The sequence below is a fragment of the Hipposideros armiger genome, unplaced genomic scaffold (genome assembly GCF_001890085.2).
Source record: "Hipposideros armiger isolate ML-2016 unplaced genomic scaffold, ASM189008v1 scaffold_1112, whole genome shotgun sequence".
Lineage (NCBI taxonomy): Eukaryota > Metazoa > Chordata > Mammalia > Chiroptera > Hipposideridae > Hipposideros > Hipposideros armiger.
In genome coordinates, this window is record NW_017732462.1 from 61,703 (window position 1) to 81,083 (window position 19,381).

Sequence of the window (19,381 nt, forward strand, 5' to 3'; positions counted from 1 at the left end):
GCCCGCGGGGGCCCCAGCCGGGCGCCGGCATCGGGGCTGGGGCTGGGGCGGCGACGCGCGGGGGCAGCGGCGGGCAGGCGCGGGGGGAGCGCCGGAGGGCGAGCCACGCGCGGGGCCGGTGGGCAGCCTCCTCTGGCCTCCGTCCCCCGCTCGGATGGTTAAGGCCAGGGTCGTCCTCAGAAGACAGACGCCAGCGGACCTGTCAGGGCAAAGAACCCAAACCCTTAGACTGGGAGGTGAAGCCGTGCGGGGAGGAGGCGCGGGGCGCAGTTGCTGGGGGCGCTGCGATCCCGTCGCTGGAGGCCACCCTCTCGGTCCCGCGCACAGCCACCCCTCACCCCGGTGGGCACAAGAAGTCCCAAGGAGCGCCCTGGGGCGCTAGACAGGGCGGCGTCCGGAAGGCTCCGCCGCCGGGGGTGGGGTCAGGCCAGGGGGCCCGCGGTTCCGCAAGGCCTCAGCCCGAAGACGGGGTGGGGGACCCTCGGGGGTGCTGCCAGCGCCGCCCGCCACACCCTGCCCCCAGGCACATTCAGCCAAAGGCGGCGCTGGGGGCTCCGGTCGCGGGCAAAGACAAAATCCACTAATGCTGAATCGCCTTCATTTCGGTGGCATTTTCTTGAAAGCCACACCAAGCGAGAAGCCGTTTTCCTTTCGCCGCTCCCCCTTTCATCCTCTATTTCTCCATCCTGGAGGTTTTCTTAAAGCAGTCCACTTAGTGAGAAGATCTTATCCATTTTCCACCCAAAGACCGAATCCCCAGGAAGCGCCTTAGGGTGAACAAGATTAAGAGGAAGAAAGAGAGAAGGGGAGAGACCCTAAAAGCAGACACCCACGTCCACGTCCCCACAGCCAGCAGCGAGCGCTTTGGAGAGCCCCGCGGGTCCCTCTGTCTGGCGCAGGACCAGAGGATGCCAGCGACCGGAGCCCCGAGCGGGGCTGATGGTGCAGCTTTTGTTTCTTCCCGGGCTGAGAGGCAGCCCCTGGGCTTTCTGCTAACTTGGCGCCGTCTGCACTTTTACTTGGCCTCCTCAGCTCCCCCTAAACCAGGCAGTCTTTTCCATACCCAGTCCAGCACGGAAAAGGACAGAAGCCTCTCCGCTCCCCGCTCCCGGCCTCCGAACAACTCCGATCGTCTAAGAAGAGAGAAGTTGCTTCTCCCTGAGTAGTGGCAGAGCTCTGTCCTCAGCCCCAGACAAAACGATTCCGATCTCCTCTCTGTCGCGCTCTCCGGACGCTCAGACGCAGAGTCGCGGTGGTCCCCATTAAAATACACGCATGAATGCAATTAACGCGCGGATCGCGGAGCGCAGGGTCGGGTTGGTTACCTGGAACTTCCACGGTGAGCGAGCACCGCTGTCCGCCAAGTTCTGCTTAGAGGCGATGAGCGGAGCTGGCGGGAGGAGACACCCCCACGACCCTGCTCCCCGCTCGTGGCCAATACCGCGCCGCCCCGCCCTGCCTCTTTCCCGCGCCGGCCAGCTCCGGCTCCGGGTACGCCCCGCACGGCGCCTGGCCGGGGACCCGCACGCCCGAACCCCAAGCCGCACCATGCACGCTTCGCACCCAGATGTCCTGCGCCCTGCACCGCGCCCACCCCGCACCTGGCCTGCGCCGGGTCTGCTCCGCACCCGGCCCGCAGCCGTGGAGGGCCCCGGCACCCAGCGCACCCGCAGCGCGGCTCTCGCCTCCGGTCTCCAGACTGCACAGCCGAACTTCCCGATGGCTCGGCGCACTGCCGCCTTCCGGCTCCGCACTGCTCCCGCACCCCCACCGCACCCTGCACCGCCAGGTGCGGCTCTCACCCCAAAACACTCAGAGCGAAATCCTCCCAGAAGCCTCTCTTAAAAATTAGGCACCCTCAGAGACCGGTGGCACCTCTGCTTTTCGATTCTGTCTTTTCTTTCCCAAATTCCCTCCAAGTCTTAATCCTGAACAGCGTGACCACTTTCATAATTGGGGGGTGGTAGTGGGGAGAAGCAGTTTTCTTTAAAAAAAAAAAAAAGACTGGGTTGGAGAGAAAAAAAAAGCTTGGGGTTTTAATGGTTTAAAGGATGCGGTTCCGGAATCTCCAGTTTGGCAAATGTCAGGATCTGGCTGGGATTAGGAGGCGCCTCCGCTGGGGTTTCTGTGCTGCTCCTCTGAACCTCGGGGCTCCTGGAGCGCACTGGCACTTGCGCTTATTTATTAAAATGCCTGCTCCGAGCTCTAAGGACCTAGGAAGACGCGCCGGGTTTCCGAGCTGAGCCCAGAGCGCCGCGAGGGCGCAAGCACGGACGTGGGGCGCCACCTACAGGCGCTGGCTTCTTCCTGCGGCACGCTGAGGTCGAGCGGGCACCCATGAAGAATGGGGGAGCACTAGGGACAAGGATGGGGTTTGCTGATGGTCTTCTTTAACCCTCAAAAGCAGTCCTGGCCTCTGCAAAAATATAACAACAAACGGTCTTCCCGGTTCCCTTGCGCCTGACAAAATGAAGTGGCACTCTTGATTTTGCAGACTTTTACTGAGCTCACAAACAACTCTGCCAAGACGATGTATGTTGTAGGCGAGTTCTCCCCCGTGTCACTGTCTGCCAAACCTTGGCACAGACCACTGGCCTGTATACTCCACGCGTCCCTCAAACGAAGACAGTATTTAAATGTGCATTCTCTTTGCAACCTGCCTTTTAAAAGCATCATTAGAAAATACTTAACCCTGTCACGTGCATAGCATCCCTTTGCTGATAGACTGGTCAAAATTAAACCATCAGTCGGTCAATGCTGGCCATAGGAGCAGTGGGAAGTCCTTCTTTTTCCTTCGAACCCCACGCCTAACCCTTGTTCGCTGGAAGATGTCAGCCAGGGCTCTGGTCCAACCCCGTAGCCTGGGTCTTTTCAGACAGTGTGATTTCACGTCCTTATTTTCCCGAAGGCTCTCACATGGCTCTTCTCCCTGTTTAGAACCGTCAGGCCCTCATCTCTAAGCCCCCACGAGGAAATTCACGTCAAAGCCCTTCAACCAAAACGGGCGTCTAGGAAGACAGGGCAAGGTGAAAACAGAATTTCATAGCATTACCTGAGATAAATATCGAGCATGGTTGTAAACATCCGATTAAAAGAACTTCTGCGCCAAATGTTTTCTGCCTCACCTGCAAGACAGTACAAACTATAACATAGCCCCCAAAGCTATTATTCTCCAGAGGATATTTGCTGAGGGTTAAGTGTTTTGCTTCAACATTTTCATAGCATGCTGGTCGGATGCATTCATTGGACTCTGCCAGGAAACATTCTCAAAGCCGCCATATTTTGTTACCAACAAGCACAGCTCTAGCATTGCGTCACAGAGCATGCGCGCATACAGAGCAAAGGGCACTAGATGTGTGAAGGAAGTGTGAGGCACAGACTCATAATTAGACCAATTTGGGAATGGTAATTAAGTAGCAATGCCTCTCACACATCTATAAATCTTTAAATAACAGCTCTGTGAAGCAACTGCCTTAAATGTGCCGTAAGCATTTCTTCTCATACGAATGCAAACACACATGCACCGATGACTATCACCACCTTTGGGGTAATAAAACCAAACCTCTTTTCCAGGTGGCAACGACAGAGTTTAAATTCTAAAAATAAAGAAACCTTTCATCTACATAGTGAACTCAATTATAGAATTGGAGCAGTAAGCATTCTTATATAATGGGGGGAAACAGGTTAGGTTTAAACGTGGGCTTGAGATTTTGGGATTTTTTTGTGGGGAAGGAAGTTGGTAATTGTGAAAAGTAGCATATTGACACAGCAATGGAATATTATTTAGCCACTGATGAATTGAGTGTTCTACCTATAAGGAGAAATTTAGCTGGAGATAGAATTTTAGTCCACAAATGTACTTAGGAAAAATTTTAGAACATACATTTTAAAGTGAAAATGTTTTCTACTTATCTCAGGGATGATATTTTCTGTCCCATCTCCTTGTTACTAGTAACTGCTGCCATTAGAACAGTAGTAGTAGATTCTATTCTCTTAAGTGTAAGTACGCTCCCACTGACAATGCCAGTCATTTATTGAGCATCTGTTATGTGTCAGATATTCCAGCATTTCCTTTATCTAGGATATAACACACAGTTTAACACCCACAACCACGCTGTGGTAGACAGATGGTCACACAGAGCTTCAGAGGAAAGTATTCTAATATTTTTTTTAAGTGGGTGAAGGAGGCTGGGATAATTCAAGTTCCCTTCCTTTCATTTATCCTAAATATTTATCTCTAATAGAGAGTAAACTTATTTCCTTTGGATAGAACCCATCACTGAAATGCATCTCTAGTGTGCATTATAGCCTTTTCTTGCTGCTTTAAACTAATATGTTAATGATTTCATTCTAGGTATGTGATGACTATCTGCTATGTATTTCATACGCTTGGATGTAAATGCTACATGAATACTTTAAAAAAATAGACACGTTAGCATTAATAATAAAAGATGAATTTCTTTTAATTTTAACTTTATTGAAGGCTAATTAACACATATAATTGTATATATTTAAAGGGTTCATTGCGATGGTTGGATACATATATACATTGTAGAATTCTTAATTCAAGATAATGAATGCATCCATCCCCTCATGTAATCACATAGCTAACTCTCTTTCTTTTTTAGTTATGTGGTGAGAATGCTTAAAATTTGCTTTCAACAACTTCCGAGTATGCAATACTATTTATTAACTATAGTCACCATGCTGTACATTAGAGCCTCAGAACTTGTTACAACTGAAACGTGTGCCTTTGACCCACATGTCACCCCGTTTCCCCTCCTTTCACCCCGTGGTAGCCACTGTTCTATTCTCTGTTCCTATAACAGTGACTTTTTTTTTTAGATTCCACATACAAGTGAGATCCTATAGTTGTCTTTTTTTTTTCTCTGTCTAGCTGATTTCCCTTAGCGTAATGCCTTTCAAGGTCATACATTTTTGTCAAAAATGGCAGGACTTCCTTCTTTTTGAAGGCTGAATAATACTCCATTGTACAAATGTGCCACATTTTCTTTATGCATTCATCTGTTTGAAGAACATTTCAGTTGTTTCCGTATCTTTGCTATGGTGAATAATTCTGCAATGAACATGGGGGTGCAGATATCTCTTTGAGACAGTACTGATTTCATTTCCTTCAGAGATATACTCAGCAGTGGGATTTCTGGATCATAAGGTAGTTCTATTTTTACTCTAGTAAAACTATAATTTAAAAAAATTACTCATAAATATATTTCCAGTGTGACATAATTCTATTTGAGGGGGTTATTAAGATGTGGAAAACAATTATTGTAAATATTGCATACCCTGAAGTTATACATGCTAAATTATTATATATATAAGTTTATATTTCTCAGTATAATAAAACCATATTGAAGTACATATTAATTATTTTTTAAGATTTTCATTGGGGAATTGGGGAGGGGAACAGTGTTGGGGAATTGGGGAAGGGAACATTGTGTTTTTCCAGGGCCCATCAGCTCCAAGTCGAGTTGTTGTCCTTCAATCTTAGTTGTTGAGGGGGCAAGCTCAGCTCTAAGTCCAGTAGCCAATTTCAATCTAGTTGTGGGGAGTTTGGGGGATGGGGAGAGGTCGTAGTCCACCATCCCATGCGGGAGTCAAACTGGCAACGTTGCTGCTAAGAGCAAATGCTCTCACCAGCTCAGCAGCAGTTCAGCTCGGGTGCAGCTCACTGGCCCACGTGGGAATCGAATCAGGGACCCTGTTGCTCAGAGCTCTCGCTCTTAACCAACTGAGCCCCTCCGCCGGCTCCACATATTAATTTAAAGCTGTATTAACAGCAGTGAAGAAAATAAATACTCAATGCTATGCGAGCACTATGATCTGTGGAATTAGTACCATAAGACAAAAATCTTTAAAAATTGGACCCAGTTCTAATTTAGTTCAACAGAAAGACCAAGAAAAGTTTGTCTACATAAGCAACTTGTTTGTAATTGTTGACTGAAATTACTAAATAACAAAAATAATCTGGTCAAATCAGCTAAAAATCTGTCAACAGTTAAAAATTCCAGATTAGCTAAATTCAAGTCAATTAAGAACATTCACATTATGTAGTCATACTACACTAAAAAAAATTATCTCTGATTCAAAGAGCATACTGAACCATTTTCAAAGGCCATATACTTGCTATTTTTACTGACATGCATTTCAACATATAATAAACATTCTTTTAAAGTATCATTTTTATTTTGCTTTATTAGCAAACTGATAAAGTATAGAGCAACCTTTGACAAGAATGTGGTTATTTCTACAATATTACAAAATGAACATATTACTTTATAAAATGAAACTTTCTGTTCTAGAATGCCTTTTAAATTTAAAAAATAAGTCTATTTTTTTGAGACTTTATGAGGCAAGGGTATTGAAAACATACAAAGCAATCTATTTTCTTGTTACCTCAATGTCTCATGCAACTTGATTCTTAAATAGGTATGTCTTAAAATTAGTATACAAAGACAAATTAGTAATTTAATGGCCTTCTAATAGTTGAAATATGGTACACCAGCAGACATAGACACTACTGGCTGGAAGAGAAACAATTGATCTTTATTCCTTTCAGCTATGTCTCATGGTCTTACATAATCCTAATATTTAATTTCTTCTATCTTATGGTAGGAAATGTCTCTATTGCTTTACCAAATCGGGTCAAGTGCCTAATGTTAGTCATTTTAATCCTATCAAAACAAAAGTCTTTATAAACAAGGGCGCCATTTGTCAACTCTTATTTCTTAATAAAAGATAGATGGCATTGCAGAATGAAACTTCTTTCTGCAAGCTCTTGTTAAAAGGGTTCTAGTGGCCCAGAAGGGAGTTGAGAATCATGAACATGGAGCTAAAGCATTTCCTGAATTTTTATCTGAACGTTCTTTCTTGTAGTCTTATTGTATAACTTTCTTTTTGGAATGAACTACGTGTATGTTTCCAAGAATCTTTATATTCAGAATAGTTCGAATATATGTAACATACATAATTCATAATTTTTTACTTAGAAACTAGTTTCAAAATAAGAACATGCAGAGTCAAGAAAAGACAAAACTGGTAGCTCTTGTACTTGCAGAAATATTCTAGATTATAGGTCAATGTGTATTTTGCTCTTAACTCTTCCCCTGTTAAGAATAAATTATAAAGACATGTTGTATTTGTATTTGTTGAATAATGCTTCAAGTCCAAAAATGTTGGTCTTAAATATTTAAGAATACCAGGAATATAATGGTGTTGGCTTTCTGAAATATGTTATATTTATTTTCAAACTGTCATTTAACATAGAAGCGATTTCTTCTCACCAGAGGACATGCCTACATACTCAAAATGCAACGAGTCACAGAATATGATGGAAATAAAGGAGTGAAAAGCTGGGAGTTGAGGGAAGAACCATCTTGTAGATTTAAAGGAGTGAGACCTGACTGTAGGACCTCTGGAGCTGGTGACCTGAGTCAGCCGATTTCTTAGTGAACTCCATGTCACCATCTCCTCGCGGAGTCCCGCTAAGCTATCTCCCATGGCCTCGGAGACCTGGGAATCAGTAGGTATGTCTGTCCTGTTGTTACAGCAAATTGGACTGCAGATGGGAATATTTCAGTCTAACATAAAATAAATGTAAATCAAACATTGTCTCCATCTGAGTGCAACCCCTTTGTCGTCGTTTCAGAAGCTATTGGGTTGCTTCTTATTTTTGAACTAATTATTTCATGCTCGACATTAACTGTTGGCCTTGAGACTATCCTTTGGACCTAGAGCATCCTAATGGAATGTTAATAAGCAGTCAGAGAACTGTTGAGCTTTAACATTGAGACATTAGAAGGCTAGTGCTTCATCAAGTTGCACCTTGCCCAAGCTAAGAGCAGCTGCTTATCCCGTAGGAGCCATTGTTGGGATGCAATCCACTATCAAAGCCATTTTATGCTGATCAGATGTTTTTAAGAAAAATATGGTTGTCATCTGCACAGAGGTCAGAGTGCAGGAACAAATGTATTCGAGAAATGTTTCTCTACCTGAAGGTGAAGGATGTGCTGCCTGGTCCTTGGAGTAAGCAGTGAGTCAGCGGCTGCTGAATTCTTTCTCTGATCACGTACACGTGGCCTCTGTGTTCCCTGGCTACCCTTTACCACCCATCTCCTTCACTTCCGCTCTTCAGCATCACTCACCCCACTGTGAGGGTGTGTATTATTAATAAGGGCGGGTTCACGTAGGAACAGAAGGGGCTCCTGCATGCCCAGGGTCCCCAAACCATAATGAGCACCTGAGTCACCTGGCAATCTTGTTCCAATATATGTCCTGAAGCAGTAAGTCTGAGGTGGGGCCCGGAACTCTCCTTTTCTGACAAACTTGCAGCTGAGGTCAGTGCTCCTAGTCTGCAGGCGACACACGGAGTAGCAAAGAGCTATGTCTCTATTCTTTTGGGGAATTAATCAGCACCTGACAATATTCAGGAGGCTTCTTATTGAGACATTGATGAGGACAACATGCTTCAATAGAAGATGTTAAACTCACATGAGACGGTGGCCTGGTGATCGTGTAAGAAACACGGAAGCCAATATGAAACAGTAGTTCTGTTTCCTTGTTCTCTCGCTGAAGTTATTTCCTCAAGTTTGACGTGCCCTATTCTACGTTTCTGTCCAAATCTTATATAAAATATTATTGGTTTTTTTTCTAAAGGCTCAACTTTGGCGAGACAAATGAAGGATACCTGAGAAGCAGGAGAAACAGTTTTCTAAATGCACGTGCAATGGACACCTAGGGACAGTTTATCATCTATAGAAGATTGTTCTATCAGGGGTTACTCCGTAAGTATAACAAAACACGTGTCAATTCATTTGCATATCACCAGGTAAATACCCACGTAGGGTAGAAAGTTTTGTAATGTGTTTTTGTGAAGTGTGTGTGTAGTAGCCCTCTGTCTCCTGTGTCAAAAGGTGTCATGGTTTCTAGCAGCAGAGGAAAAGGGGGTGGTGACATTAATATCTGAATCTGCTAAGAGCTGGTAGACATAGAAAACCTGTGGCCATCTACAAGAGCAAATAATCCCCTGGTTGTAATATCAAAATCTTCTTCTTTATATGAAACTTTGGTTACTCACTACCAGAATGTCCGCAAGTTAAAAATCAACTTTACGCCGTGAGTGGCTGTCCAGAAGCCGGCGACTGATCTGCCTCACCCAGGAAGAGTGCAATGATGGTGCCAACTTGGGCCAGTGAAGCAACGAACTCCACAACTAGACTGAAGAACAAAATGACAGCAACTTGTCTGTTCCCATCCCCCAATTCCCCAATAAAAAAATCTTAAAAAAAAAAATCAACTTTAAAATAAGCAAATGTAGACCCAAACTCATCTGTGGGCAAGTTGACCAGGTGTCTGTTTGATAAATGGCTGTTCTGATTTCTCACAGTAATCTACAGTGAAGTATCTGGCTTTCCCTTGGAATCCTCCTCAATTCCAATAAGCATAGACATTTGTGAAGTTTCCATCATATCGGAGGCACACCCTGTGTCCCATCCTGATTTCTCCAGAGACATTCCAACCATATAGGGAGGTAAGGAAGACACTTAATGAGTCAAAATGCAGAAAGTCAGGAAACTGTTGGCTCCCCGTCAGCACCGAGAAGTCAGGACTGGGAGACAGGTAAACTTCAGAGCTGAAATTGGGGTCATGGGGAAGACAGGCTTTGAAAAAAGAAAGGAAAGCACTTTCATTAGCAAAGGGATATTCACATTAAAGCACCTGGACTCTGGACCCTAAGCAATGACACATATTTATACGTAGCTTCAAAAAAGACTAAAATGAAAGGGTCATATCATGAAAAATAGCATAACATGAATTGCCGTTCTTGACAAAGAGGGTATTTTTTTGTTTCTTAGTTTTTTGTTTTTAATGTTTTTTTTTTCAAATTCTCTGTGACGTTAGGAAGCTTTCAATGAATATTAAGAATTAGATTAGGTTTTAGATTACTGTACTTTGCCGTGTATAATGTGCACTTTTTTGCCCAAATTTGTGAGGGAAAAATAGGGATGCACATTATACATGGGTAGCACTAATTCCGTATCTATATAAATGTTTTCAATTATTTTATTTATGCTTATAAGATAAAAGTATAACTATAGAAATCAATAAGGATACCCAAATGCAATAATACCCTGGAATGCGATAATCGATTTTGTTGAATTTACGAAGAGTTCTTGGCCTTCTATGATGCGTAAGTATTGTAAATTTGTCACCGGTACATAAAATGTTTTGTACCTTGTACCTGTTCTCGTGTTTTGAAATTATTTGTTCCATAAAATTTCTTGTCCCATAATATGTTAAAAAATAAATGCTAAAATTCCTTTATAATACAAAAAAAGTACCTAAATGTAAACAAATAAAAATTTGAATTAAAAAATTAAAACAAAAGATTTTTTTCCTCTGAAAGTTTGGGCCAAAAACATGGGCACGTATTATACATGGCAAAATATGGTAATTCATAATGCTATTTAAGATGTTCTGCACAGAAACCTTTTTAAATGTTAGACTAACACTAATAAATTTCATGATTTATTTCTATGCATTAAGTAGTTCTCTAAAATGATACATAGTCATACTTATACCACCTTTTATATCTTTATGATGGTGTTTTTGGTGAGCCCTGCATTAGGCTTGCTTACACGTGTCTTGCCTACCCACAAACTGTAATTTCTTTGAAAACAGGTACGATAACTTTTTGTTTAGCATTTTTCAATACATAATGCGCAGTTTTGCTTGTTGGAAGTTCTACTAACATTTGTATATTGATAAATTGAATCTGCTACTCACTAAACAGCAATTTTAAACAATATGTCTCCATGCACACTTTCAGAAATGCCTAATGGGCAAAGTGATTTAAATAAGTAAAAAAAAAAAAATTTCAGAAGTTCAGATAAATTTTTTTTATTAACCCATCAAGAAAATTAGATTGATGAGATTTTGATCCTGTTAGTGTATTTTATTTCATTTTAGTCTGTTCTTGGAGACACTGATACAACCAAGAGACTAGAGCATGTTTTGATACTGTGCTTCCGTTTGTTAGTGTTTTTGTTTCTGAGGTCCCTCTCTTTCCTGAGATAGAACTGAGTAAAAGATAGCAGAATACACAGCCTGAACATTTCACAAAGCCTTTGGCAATGGAAGACCTGCCCTTACATATGCCCTTCAGGGGCAGACCCTCGCTAAACTCGGTATGACTTCCTACAGCAGGGCTGACGTTTGGGTCTCTGTTCAATACAGAGGTGTAGCATAGTTTTCATAGAAATAAGACACAGAGGATTGATCCATTAACAGTGTAAAATAATGAGGTTTTTCAGATATGTATATGACACGAGGTTATACGAGTACCATTATATATACATATATATGTAATATTAATCTCATAGTTTAATATTAATTAATGTAGCTCTTTATTTCATGAAAGAAATACATGGTCCTAACCTGTCTCACCTTCGGCAGTGGAAGCTGTAAACTTAGAATTGCAACTTCCTCGTCTATGATTTTGTGATTGTACCCCTGTGCCAACTTTTCATATAAAAAAGTCAACTGTTGCTTTGTGTTACTTTTAGTGAGCTTGCTATCCAGTTCTTGTGTTTGCTTCACGTTTTATTTCTCTTTTGACTGCCGTGCCTGCCTGTCAGTGCTCTCTGCATTTCACTGCTCATTAGCATGTCCATCAGACAGAGGGTTTTTTAATAGAATAAAAAGATTTAAATGAAGCTATCATCCAAATAGCTAATATTTTAAATTTCTTTTCAAAGTGTTTACAATATCAACACAGTTCTCATTTAAATGTGTGGTTTGAAACAACCTTTTTTTTATAATATGATGCTAACAATTTGATAATGGAAAATTGAAAGCATGACTCACAAAATGTGGGTGAGAGCAAGTGACACTTGTGTTGTTACTTTTCATAGAATATATTGCGATGCTCACTAAAGTTATGGAAAAATAATACATCATTTCCAGGTATAAAGGCAACTAATAACAGAATTTAAAATGATGTATTTCTTCTAAACATGAATGGTGAAAGGAGAAACACAGGAGGCTAGTGTTATTCAGCTAAATCCCCATCTTTTAACCAGGACATCAAGACTGACTAAAGTTGATATTCATGAATGAACATAAAACCATATTATTTAGACTTTGGGTAATAGTAATGGGGAGAAGAGGAAAAGACCATTGTTTGAAAAAAGATTAGTACAGGTATTAGGAAGTTGTTAGGTGAGAAACGATTATTAGTATTATATTATTTAATCCTTCGTACTTCTACATTGTTAAAATTTATTACCATGTGAATGGAAATCATTTTTATTAAAAGACATGAAATACATTCTCTTCATATATTATTTTCTGATATAAGTGCATATTTGAACTAAGGAAAAGCGATGGTGCGGAGAACAGATTGGATTCCAGAAGTACCCTACAGGGACCAACAGGAGCCAGTGTCGCAGGCTGCCTCTCCAGGCCTTGACCCCTGTGACCTACATTTTCGGGATGCATCTTGGGGCTTTGAGAAACACCACTCCAAGTGCAACTTCAGAGTAGGGATCCCCACCTCCCGGAGGGGGTTCAAAATTGGAACTCATGAATGAGAGAAGATGCTACAAACTTCTTTTTATAGCCATAAAGGGCAAATAAGCACTAGAGCCCAGGACAAATAGGACGGGATCCCAACAAACAAAGATTAGTAAACGATCTCATAATTTGCAATACTGTGTGTGTGTGTGTGTGTGTGTGTTTTAGGGAAAGTTCACACAATAAAAATGTAATTTTAAAAAATAAATGAATATGAAATATATTTCAGTGATATGAAGCTCAGACACATTTTTGTTTGGAAAATTTCAGTAATAATGGCTCATTTACCACTTGGTGAATATATAATTTAACTGCGAGAAAACCACCTAATCCAGGTCATAGAATTTGGGATGCATTGGTGATGAAAGCAGAACATGACAATTCACAATTCAAGCCCAGAAAGCTGACCCAAAAAAAAAAATTAATTTGACCAAAAAAAAAAATCACACTATTAATTCTGATTGATGTTATAAATTCTAATAAGAGGTCCAGGCTGGAGAAATTTGAAACATTTGGCTAAAATGAGGTTTGAAGACAACTGTCAGATTCATTTTTCAGTTTTCTGCCTGTGTTTCATTACCATGCCTCAGTGCGAATTGATTCTATTACTGGGGAAGTGCATATTTCTGTAATGAAGAAATATTATAGCATCCTTTCATTCTCAATCCTGCAGGGGAAGAATTAATAACTAATCACATAATCTCTCCTATAATTTATTCTTCATAATCCTCAGAGGATAGCATGACTAATAATGTTGAAGGAAGTGAAAACCGTAAGACTATTAATATTGGTTGTTTTCATTATACTCTTCTTATGTTGGTTTGATTGTGATGAGGCCAGTCCATTTGAAATGTATTATAAAATTTGAAATCTATTATGCCTGATTTACCTAACGGATGCTCAGGACAAAGCAACAGGAACAATTTTGAAAAAATAAACTCTTTGGCAGGCTTTTGGGCTTCTGCCAAACCAAAGCAATAATTAATAATAATAATAATAATAATAATGGAGAAAAAAATTTTTGAGAACTATGATTTCTAAAGTTACTGTAAGTGGGGACATTGCTCCCTCTCCTTCCAAGTTTTCAGTTATAGAATTAAGTGGCGGAGTTTAGAATTACTACTGAAAAGTGGTACATGTTAAATAGTTGTCCCTATTATAACCTAGGTATAGTAAATGAGAAGATTGGCATAAATAAGTCACCAACTAAGTTAAATTAAATGCCTTCAAAAGGGAAAAAAATCACGAAACTCAGTGATGAAAGAATTTCAGTGACAAAACACTATGATCTCTGAATACTCTAAGCCGATAGGCCAAGTCCTGAATAAATGGTAATTAAAAAAGGAGTAAGGGGGCCAGCCGAGTGGCTCAGTTGGTTAAAAGCATGAGCTCTGAGCATCAGGGTCGCCGGTTCAACTCTCACATGGGATGGTGGGCTAACCCCCCCACACACATACACACACACACACACACACACACACACACACACACACAACTAAATTGAAAGTGGCGGCTGAACTTGGAGCTGATTGATGGGTCCTGGAAAAGTTCAACTGTTCCCCTTTTCCAAGTTCCCAACACTGTTCTCCTCCCCGATGCCCCAATAAAAATCTTAAAAAAAAAGGAGTAAGGGTTTCTCACTACTGAAACCCTTATTCCTCCTCAATATTGATCATTAAGAGAAAAAACAAAAGGTGAAAAGGGACATTGACTTACCCTACCCTCCATTCTCAAGTATGCAAACAGCTGAAAGCCCAGCGCTGTTTAATTTGGGGAGATGCTTTGCTCTGTATATGCCCTCTGGGAGGAGGCTGGGGGCCATCTGAAAACTCACGGGATGCTCATAACCACTTTGATTTGTATTTCAACCTTTTCTGTTGTTGTTTAATGCATTCAGTTCAAAGAAACTAGCTATTTCTGGAGGGAAAAACAAAGCAAAACATTGATTGACTAAGACCAGAGATAATCATGGTGAATATTTTTGAGTGTGTGCATGTGTGTGTCAGGGTGGAAGGGGGTATGAATATATTTTATTTTACAAAATTGGGGACCCCATTTTACATTATATTCAGTAATCTGCTCTTTCCATTTAGTGTATCAAGGGTATGTTCAAAAGTCATTTCAGTTCAGATCCAAAATTAAACAACAGCAACTATTTAGAAACCCCTCCCTCTACAGAGGAACTGAAGGCAAGCAATGCAAGTAAGTAATGTGACGTCCTCATGGTCTTAGGCAAAGTAATGACCATGCCATGTAAAACTCAGTGAATACGTTCTATGAGCTCAGCACTGCTCCAGATAAGTACCGTGCATTCGGAGGGAGTCAGTACCTCGGGTCATGGAATAGCCCCAAGCTGAGCATGAGCTTTGGGACCCGTGTGGCTGACTGGAGTGGTGACAGCTTCAGGGGAGCACATTGTGGGTGGAAATAAGTGCGATTTTCCTGGCTTGTGGCTTGTGGCTTGTGACAAACTGCCCTGAGCTGAGCTATTCGCTTCTCCCGTAGTAACTTGCAGTGTTTGGGATAGCTGCTGCTTGTCAGCCTGGGCCCTGGGTGAGGGGACTAGAACAGGACCCCTAACTAACTGCCATGTGTATGCTGCATGAGGGTGAAACAGGCTTTCTGTGAGGAGTTACTAAGGTTTGGGGGCTGCTGGATATCACAGCATAACTTAGTCTCTACTAGCGGGAACACACAAGTCTCCCAACTTAATATTTTCAACAAGCTAAACAATTTGGAATTATTATGCTAATTGAAATGATGCCCACAAAAAGGAAACAGAAATAAGGGAGGGAGCATAACCTGTCTTTCTAGTGGCGGATCTGAAATTCTAAACCTGGCTTACTATCATCAGTGTCCTGCCTGTATGTCACAGAAAGTTCTACCACACGCATGTAGATTTCAATTGGCAATAGCTACCACTTACTGTTGTCTTCAAAAATAAACCAAAGAAGATTCCTCATGCAGGACTCAAAGGCCCATTTGCTGTGAGTTTGGTGAGGTGTGAGGGAAAGGCAGTAATTACTCAACATAAAAACAGTATTTTTCTCTTTTGATTTCTCTGGCCATAAACGTGCAGGAGAGTCACGCAGGAATGAAAAGACGTGACTGTTGACACTATTTGCTATAAGACTGAAAGGAAGACAAGGTGTTCCTTGGATCTATCTTGGAAAAAAAAAAACAAAAACAAGAAAAGTGTGAAGTAAACCAATTTACAGTGAGTCACTGATAGATTCTGAGTGCTTTATGATACCCAGGAGCTGACGAGGCAAAACCGTATGAAAGATTGGAGACAAGAAGATGACAGAAAGGAATCATCTTGAAAGCCAACAGAGTAATACTTAAGGATATCAGATAAAAGAAGTAAATTATATGTATGCTTTCAACCACATTCATAAACACTGAAAATGTCTTCGTCCTTCTTATATCGACATCTAGAGAGGTATTGAAGAAGGGAAATAGATGATTTTCTATCCCTCCCGCATATCAGAGCTTTGAAATCTACCCAATTTTTCTCCTACAATATTTCCAAAGCAACACTTCTCCTCATTTGCCGTATAAGCAAGTAAAAATATTATCAATGCAATGCATGCCACTTTATTTTGCTTTATCTTCGCTTGATTTTTAAAATATAGCATCTTTGATTTTCTCATAAAATAAATTCAAACTGAGTAAAAATGATAGAAAAAGTAAGAATAAGAATCATAACCTGAGAAAAATAGGAGGCTGATCAGCTGTTCAAAGATAAAGCAGTGGTGAAAAGGGACAGGTTGCGTGAAATATGCCAGTGAAGGGTGCTGTCAGGAGGAGGGAAAAGAAGGGAACCTACAGGGCTCCCCTAAGCAACTAAGATGCCCACAACTCCTGGGATCCTCTCACAGAAGAGCTGTGGTAGCAGTGACCTTTATCACGGGGAGCCTCGGGCCATGTGGCATCAGCTTGACCCCTGGAGCAGCTGGAGACTAAGGTCAGCTATACAGGTGATCAGCCATGTCTCCATGACCAATCCCCAATAAAATCTCCAGACACCAAGGAGTGGGTGGTGTCCCATTGGGCAGTACTCCACGAGGGTTGGCACACATCATTGCTAGGAGACAGACACTGTCCGTGTCCTTCTCCCGAGGGGAAAATACCTGGGACCTCCAGGCGCGGTCCTTCCTGACCCTGTCCTATGCACCTTTCCACCTGCTGATCGTAATCCACACCCCTTAACTGCACTAAACGCTCACTGTGAGGATGACAGCGTCACCAGGCTCTGTGAAGCCTTCGAGTGAGTCGTTGAACATGGGTTACCTTGGGGATCTCCCGAACTCACAGATGCCTTCTGGGGTGGATGTGGGAGGATTCTGCTTCCTTTACTCCCAGCGGGTTATCTCCTGTCACCCCCCCCACCCCTACATTGAGGCACACTTTGGCATAAAGGAGAGATATGAAAAGCATGGACTACTCTAGGATCAGAAGTCAATTTACATGCAATCTTATATTTTCTCTGTGTTATATATAGTATATCCCTATGGAAAATATATGTTTTAATATTTAAATAGAAATATTTAATATAGGCAATCATAAACATTTTCTATATATAGTTTTAAAACACCATGAGGAGGAAAATATGTGACGCACAACCTGAAGCCAGGGCCACCCACAGCTGGCCAGGGCTCCCTGGGCGTGCACGTGTCTTTAATGTGATGCTCTGGGTGCCCACGCAGCAGTGAATTAAATATTTTGTGAACTGCAACATGACCTGCCAAGGGGCAGCAACCGGTTTCTCTTGGCAGTTTGCAAGTGGATTTTCCATCGGTGAAAAGGAAGATTTCCAGGCAGCCCTCACAGCCGGCAGAGACGAGGGTTTGACAAGCCTGAGCAGCAGAGGAAGGTCTGCTCGGATCACACACCTGGGGCGCCATGTTGGACTGGATAGTGTTGATGGTTTATGGGTTTATAGTTTGCTTTCATTATGATGTAAAACATAACTTGTTATCAAATATTTAAATAAGTGAATACTCCGTTGATAATCAGAGCAGAGGATGCCATCAACGATGGGCACGTGAAACATCTCGGTCATGGTGGAGATGGGTGTGGGATTGAAAAGTGATGTGGAGACATCATCTGTCACTGCCAGCCGCCAACCTGGATTCAAACTGGCACCCACCGCTCACAGATCCATCTGACGTTTTTGAGGAGAATGCAAAGCTGGGTGACACACAGACATGGATGACATTATTTTGTTTAGACTTTTAAAGGGCACTTCCGATGTTGGGGGAGATGAAAAGGCAAGTTGAAATGCAGTCCCTTGGGGCGGCTGAAATCAAACACGGTGTATTGAAAAGCGTTCAAAAGAAAGATAAAAGGCACCTTAATTTTTGTGGCCAGTCTAAGCCACTCTCTTTGGTGGCATTTGTTAATTTTTTATACATGCATGGATGCACGATCTATCATTTTGACCCCTTTCTCCGTGGGGATGATACACTCAACCTCTTGACACTGAGCCCAGGATGGAACTCATTGAAGAGGGAGCAGACGAAGGAGGGGAGCAGGCTCCCCAGCTCCCGACTGTCTGCTTTGTGCTGTGTCTCTGCTCACAGGCAATAACAGAGCTATTGTTCCTTGGAAGCCAGAGGCCTTTGGCCGCACACATTCAGCTCCCTCCACCCATCCTGCTCTAAAGAGGGTGGGTGAGGGGCAGCTGGCTAACCGCCTGCTCCCCGGATGCAGAGCTGCCATGGAGACGGACCAGCTAGCTACGTGGGCTGTTCCACGGGTGCACCAGGAAGAGAACTGGGTTGTCTTCACGCCTGGACAGTGGAACATGTTACATGCTTTCTCACCCAACGGAGAATTTCCGAAGCCTTCAAAAAAAGTTACATGAACCTGGGGGGTGAGGGGTGGGGGAGGTGTTACAGGAAAAAAAAACTGGAATAAGCTTTGTTTTGAATTAATTTTCCTTAGGATGTGGGATACCAAACTATGACGCAAAGACCCAAACATAGTTACCCTGATTTGTTTACGTATTGCCTCTGACTTCATCACAATGGAAGGGTTGAGTAGACATGACAGAGGCAGCAGGACTGCAAAGCCTAAAATTTTCACTATCTGGTCTTGTATAGATGTTTGCTGATCTTTGCATGTATATGTGCATAAAGTTAGTATTATTATGATAGTTTAAAAAATAAAACACAAACAATGACTATGCATAACATTGAGAGAGGTATAAGTGGCATTGAGATGAAAGAGACAGATATAGATATATGTATAGCATATATATAGATAGATAGAGATAGATCTATAGATCTATCTATATTTATCTATATCTAGATATTGATAAATAGATATAGATAGATTCTATCTCTCTATATTTATTTATCAATCTATCATCTATCTATCTATATCCAAATCTATATCTATATCTATCTATTATCTATGTATCTATGTATCTATCTATCTATCTATCTACCGGGGGTGCCAAAAAAATGTGTACAGGTGGACACTTTGGTCAACGTTGCTCAGGCAGTGGTTCACCATAATCAGAAGTGTCTGGATGCTGATGGTAACCACTTTGAGTACCTCATGTAGTTGCAGAAGTCAAACATGACTTGTATTCATCTTTTGTTATCAGTGTATATTGCGTAGTTCAATTTTAATAGTTTTTCTTTCTTAAAATGTGTATACATTGTTTGGGGGGGCACCTCCTGTATATATATATATATATATATATATATATATATATATATATATATATATATAATTGTATATATTTCCATAAAGGTAATGACTAGAAATGTCAGTAAGC

General features: G+C 41.8%; 1 protein-coding gene across 1 annotated transcript; it reads right to left on the reverse strand.

Moving 5' to 3' along the window:
- Positions 1-2: 2 nt before the first annotated feature.
- On the reverse strand, positions 3-3,072 carry LOC109376355 (CASP-like protein 4A2; the record flags this gene model as incomplete). The annotated part of the gene is made up of 3 exons (XM_019632259.1): positions 3,053-3,072; positions 1,602-1,797; positions 3-199 (listed from the first exon to the last, which is right to left on the reverse strand). Coding segments are annotated over exons 1-3 (413 nt in total), but the record flags the coding sequence as incomplete, so codon positions are not given.
- Between the last annotated feature and the right edge of the window lie 16,309 nt (positions 3,073-19,381).